Consider the following 6000-nt stretch of genomic DNA (forward strand, 5'->3'; position numbering starts at 1 on the left):
ATTTCAAAGAAGTTATACAATGGAAAATAAGCATATGAAAAGAAGCTCAACATTATTAGGTATCAGAGAAACAATTATAACCATTACATACTTATAGTGGTCAAAATTCAGAAGACTGGCCATACCAAATGGTGTTCATACACGTGTGAGGGAAATGGAACTCTCATACCCTGCTAGTAAGAATGTAAAATTGTGAAAAACAGTATGGCACTTTCTTATAAATTCAAACACACAAGTGCTATATGATCCAGCCATTCCACTCCCAGGTATTTATCCAAGAGAGAAGAAAGCATGTGTCTATACACAAGTATACCTCACAGCAGCTTTATGCATAATGGCCCAAATCCATATGTCCATCAACAGGTGAATAGATTATCAAATTGTAGCATATCCAAACAATGGACTACTACTCAACAACAAAAGCAATATACTCCCGACACACCACACACAACAATATAGATGAATTTTTTTTTAAGATTTTATTTATTTATTCATGAGAGACAGAGAAAGAGGCAGAGACATAGGCAGAGGGAGAAGCAGGCACCTCAACCGGGAGCCCTTTGAGGGACTAGATCCCGGAACCCTGGGATCACACCCTGAGCCAAAGACAGACGATCAACCCGAGCCACCCAGGCACCCCTACAGATGAATTTCAACTAAAGCTTAATAAAAGAAACCAAACAAAACAGCAAATACTGTGGAATTACGTATACACACACATACAGTTTCACCCAGCAGAATGGGACGGAATTGGTTGCATGCAGGGATAGGAAAAAGGGATTATTACAAAGGGGCAAAAAGAAACTTTGGGAGACTATAGATATACTTGCTACCTGGAATGTCTGGATATGTTCCTAATCTTAACTGTCATGATGGCTTCACAAGGTATATATATATACACACACACTTTGTGAAGGAATATATATATATATACACACACACACACACACCTTGTGAAGGTGTGTATATATATACGTATACCTTGTGAAGGTATATATACATATGTGTGTCAAAATTATTCAATTGCATGCTTTCAGTATGTGCAATTTATTGTATACCAATTACACATTGATACACCTATTAGAATGATCCAACAATAATCAATGTATTTATTAGATGAATAAGCACTCATTTTTCTATGTTTATTTTTTTTTCTATGTTTAAATCAGAAGACTAAAATGTTACCTTACCACCGAAGGAAATTAACATTTAGTGGATATCCACTATATGCAGGCATTATGTTAGCTACTTTACACGTGCTAACCTAATTAGTATCATTAACTTAAGGCTTTTAATTGAAAAAAGGGGGTATGGAGGGGGGAGAGGATAACAAAACTTTTGAAACTAGACAAGGCTTTATTTTATCTTTTAAAAACTCTAACTTCCAGTTTCTACAAATAAAATATATAGCAGTATCAATAAACAGCAAATTTAAATCTAAGTCCTTCAGAGTCAAGTTCTATAAATTCAGCTGGAACATCTCACGTGTCCCATGGGCACACATGCCAGGAAAAAGATTTAGACTGGATGATTAAATTGTGTTTTCATATATTTGGATGCACTGAATTCTCTATAAATCCCCTAAATTAACGGCAATTTGTGTTAAGGGTTAAAAATATAGCTCAAATGGGACCAATCAAAAAAATAAAAATCCTGTATAACTAGCAATGCCCACTTTGCAAACTAGTTTACTCATAGTGTTTTTATGTAAAACTTGCACCTACTTCCTTAAAGGATTTGAAATGGCTCTTTCATCCTCAAAATAAGGTACCTGATTGGTGGACCTCTAAGAGGCCTTATAGCTTTTGTCACTAATTTCTCCCACTCCTTTTCTTAGGAATTACGTTAACCATATTTCCAACAAAATAACTGTAACCACCTAAAGATACAGAAAATTTTCTTCAATTAATATAGCAGAAACAAGTACCACATTTGTTTTGGGGTTTTGTTTCAAGTTTTAATTTAAATTCTAGTTAGTTAACACATACTATTAGTTTCTGGAGTAGAATTTAGTGATTTATCATTTACGTATAACACCCAGTGCTCAGCACAAATGCCCTCCTAATATCCATCACTTATTTAGCCCATTCCCCCAGCCACCTCCCCTCCCCAAACACTGTTTGCTCTCCATTGTTAAGAGTCTCTTTTATGATTTGCGTCCCTTTCTTTTCTTTTCATTGTGCATCTGCTTTGTGTCTTAAATTCCACATGAGTGAAACCATATGGTATTGGTCTTTCTCTGATGGACTTATTTTGCTTGGAATACACACTAGCTCCATTCACGTTGCTGCAAGTGGCAAGACTTCATTCTTTTTATGGCTGAGTAATAGTCCACTGTGTATTATCCGTTTATCAGTCAATGAACTTTGGGGTCTTTCCATAACAAGAACATTTGGAGATCCATCTTTCATTCCATATTTTGACAAGGTTTCTAACTCTCAACACTACAGACACTAAGAGCTAGAATATTGTTGTGATGTATTATTCTGTGCAATGTAAGATATTTAGCAGCATTTCTGCAACCCACTAAATGCCAGTAGCCTCTCCCCTTATTTGTGACAACCAAAAGTGTCTCCAGTCACTGCCAATTTGCCAGAGAGGCAAAATTGTCCCTAGCTGAGAACTACTGGTCTAAAACTACTAAAGTGTAAAGAGACCAACCAAAAAAACACTCATTTCTTTTTTGGAGAGAGAGAGAAAGAGCGGGCATGTGCGAGCCAGCAGAGAGCGGCACAGGGACAATTCCAAGCAGGCTCCATACTCAGTGGAGCTCAACATGAGGCTTAATCCCATGACCATAAGTTCATGACCTGAGCTATTATTAACAGTCAGATGCCTAACTGACTGAGTCACCCAAGCACCCCCCAAAAAACACTAACTATAAAGAACACACACGTTTACTGGGGAGGTGGGGGGAACAGGTGAAGAGAATTAAGAATACATTTACCTTGATGAGCACTGAGTAATATATGGAACTGGTGAATATACTGTACACCTGAAACTAGTATAACACTGTTAACTACAATGGAATTAAAATATAATTGGGGCACCTAGGTGGCTCATTGGTTGAGTGTCTGCCTTTGGCTCAGGTCCTAACATCCTGGCCCGCATTGGGCTCCCCACAGGGAGCCTCCTTCTCCCTGTACCCGTGTCTCTGCCTCTCGGTCTCTCATGAATAAATAAAATCTTTAACAAATTAAATTTTAAAAATAAATAAAAACTTAGCACGGAAGTGCTATAATCTCTCTGTATGGATCTCCTCCACTGACAGAGCAGGGAGTGTGTAAGTACAATATTCTGTATTTGAAGCTTAAGGATATTTTAAGTGTTTGTACACAGTATATGTTCCATTTTTTAAAAGCCCATAAATAAAAACAAAAGGGGTTTTTTAAAATTGTTTTCAAAACAAGGAAGTTAGAACCTACAAAATATCTAACATGTGTAGCTCTTATTTTAGACCATGTCACCCAGATGGAAAAAACTTTTATGCCCAAGAAGTACGTATTAACCACTCCCTGACCACTGTATAACTAAACAATATGGGAGTTAATATAGGAAATGTCAATCCTCTATAGGAACTCAACTTATAGCTCTGCCTTTACTCAACCTACAGTTTGTCCCAAGTAGGTGTTAAATTCCATTAAGCCTCCAATTTTAAACTGCCATTATCTGTGAACATCTACATTCACACACTGACTTTCTCTGTTGCACCCTATCTATCAACCAAACCTTTTCTTCAATGACTTAACTCTCAAGTAGAATGAAAATAAAAAGATCAGAATCTCAACTATACTTTAGATTTCTACTTTCTTGAAAACAGGATCTCTTTTTATATCGCTAAAGTGGATTTAATTGCTTTCTTATTCCACAGGAATAAACACGACTTACTTGTGATAAAGATTTGCTGTCATAAATGTAGGAAGAGTAAAAAACAAACTGAAGACATGAAATCTGGGCTCCAGTTCTGGCTCTGAGTAGCTGGATGACCACCCAACATTCCCAAACTTCAGCTTTCTCATTTGTAAAATATGGAGTATAATAATATCTACTTCTACAGTTATTGTGAGGATTAATCATAATTCATGTGAAATCATTTTGTAAGCCGTACAAAATGTTGGTCTTATTGGTAGTGTGAATAAAACAACAGAGAAACCCGCAGATCAAATACAGGACTTACTTATATCACTAGTTAAATGTCACTTTTCAGGAAAACACTCATTAGAGGGTTTAAGATAATAAACTCTGAACTAGGATTCAGGCATCTATCTGGGTTCTAAACTTAGTTCTGCCAGTAACTCTGTATCAATACAGCAAAGTAACTTTCCTTTTCACCTCAAATTCCATCTAAAAAGATCGAAGTATTGGCCTGGATGTCCCATAAATATTATATATTATTACAGCCCTTGTCAGCCTATGAAATGATTAGTATACAAAAGTTTCGTTTAACACTTATTACCACAACTCAGTACTGTTTGGCCGGCCAGCCAAAGAGATATAGACGGCAACAGAGGGTAAGAAAAATTTAACTGAAAAAAAATAGAACTGTATACAATTCTCGAAAAGCAAAGAAAACTATAAACTACTTTGTTTTCTGTAATTAATAATAATCTTCCTTCTGACAGTAATGATGAACAAGGTACTTTAACAGAAGGGCGGGGTTCTTGCCCGAAGATTTTTGGAAACCAGCCACTTCCCCAAGAGGTGTAACTGCTTCCTCGCCCTCAGTAGCCAAGAAACTTTAAAGATTAAGGTTTATATTGTTTGGCTTGGGGGGTTTGTCCCCCCCCACACACACACTTGGACGAGGACGGCGGTAGTCACCTGACAAACATATTCTATAAACACTATTATCGACAACACCAAGCCTCCGGAAAGTCTAAAAAAAGATCTAAGTTTTTAGAGTAATGCTAGTATGTAAAAATGAGCTCGGACTCTTAACTCAAAATTAGATAACCCCGTGTTGGTGGTGATTCGGCTTTGCCAACCGCCAAGTTTTCCCTTCCCCAAATTATCCGCCCTCCCGCGTCTCTGCGGAGGCGACGCCTCGCCCTCTATTCCCGCACAGCGCCAGGGCGGGCGCGGAGTCCCCAGGGGCTCCCAGAGGAGGGAAGGCCTCTGGGCGCCACCACCCCTCGCTCCTCACCGATGACGATGCGCAGGTGCTTGAGACGGGTCAGCGCGTCCTTCTTGGTGTCCAGCACCTTCTGGGTAGACTTCTTCACGTCCCCGTGCGGCTTCTTGGAGAACATCCTGCCGCTGCCGCTGCCGCCGCCACGGCCGACTCCGGCCCCCTCCCGGTCCGGCCCCGGCGGCGAAAAGTGGAGCGAGTGGGCGGGGAGGATTCTAGCGTCAGCAGCTCATTCACTCTCCGAGCTTGCGGGCCCCAGCGCAGCCGATTCCTCCCACATCCAGGCCAGGGCCGCCGCCTCCACCCGCCTCGCGCCGCGGCTGCAAGGCACCTTCGGTTCCGGCTCCAATATGGCGGATCCCCTCTCCCAGTCCCGCACCGAGCGAGGGAGACCCGGCAGGTCGGCCGCCGCCGTCTCCGCTGCCTCCTGAAGCCGCCGCTCGCAGCCACAGGCCGGGGCCCGGGACCCGGAGCCGCGGAGGTGGGGCTCTCGGCGGCAGCAGCACAACTCCTCTCCCTGAGGCCCCCTTAAGGTTAAAGCTTCTTTAGCAGCTTAGACACTGCATCCGCCGAAACGGAGACGTGTGCGGTGATGAGGTTTCACGACTCTGCCGTCGGTGGCGAATGGTCCCCGTGGCAACCGCCTTCTGACGCCAAGGCTTCTGACGTCATGCCAGCGTGAGATCATCCGCCGCATTACCCGTACCTTTCGTTTCCTGTGTGAGCTGCTAAAGGAGGAGCCGGAGAAAGTCGGGGAAGGGAATTACCGCGCGCCATTGTAAGCGTTGTAAGGGGCTCCTAACCAAACTCCCAGAAGGGTGTCGTATACGTTTTGTTTAAAAAAGGTACTTCACCCCCACTGTTTACTATGT

General features: G+C 41.6%; 1 protein-coding gene across 11 annotated transcripts in view; it reads right to left on the bottom strand.

Annotated features, from left to right (window-relative positions):
- The window catches only part of RALGAPA1 (Ral GTPase activating protein catalytic subunit alpha 1), a 240264-nt gene extending 234469 nt beyond the window's left edge, over positions 1–5795 (bottom strand). For 3 of the 11 annotated variants that reach the window (XM_072761425.1, XM_072761427.1, XM_072761429.1), the window contains exon 1: positions 5144–5792. In XM_072761425.1, the coding sequence (XP_072617526.1) occupies positions 5144–5249 (106 nt within the window). In that variant the 5' untranslated portion in view covers positions 5250–5792. Of the gene's footprint in view, positions 1–5143 lie in introns of all 11 variants that reach the window. The other 8 variants (XM_026019058.2, XM_026019059.2, XM_072761428.1 and 5 more) reach the window with 5 other exon arrangements.
- Between the last annotated feature and the right edge of the window lie 205 nt (positions 5796–6000).

This window comes from Vulpes vulpes, chromosome 6, assembly GCF_048418805.1.
Source record: "Vulpes vulpes isolate BD-2025 chromosome 6, VulVul3, whole genome shotgun sequence".
Classification (NCBI taxonomy): Eukaryota; Metazoa; Chordata; class Mammalia; order Carnivora; family Canidae; genus Vulpes; species Vulpes vulpes.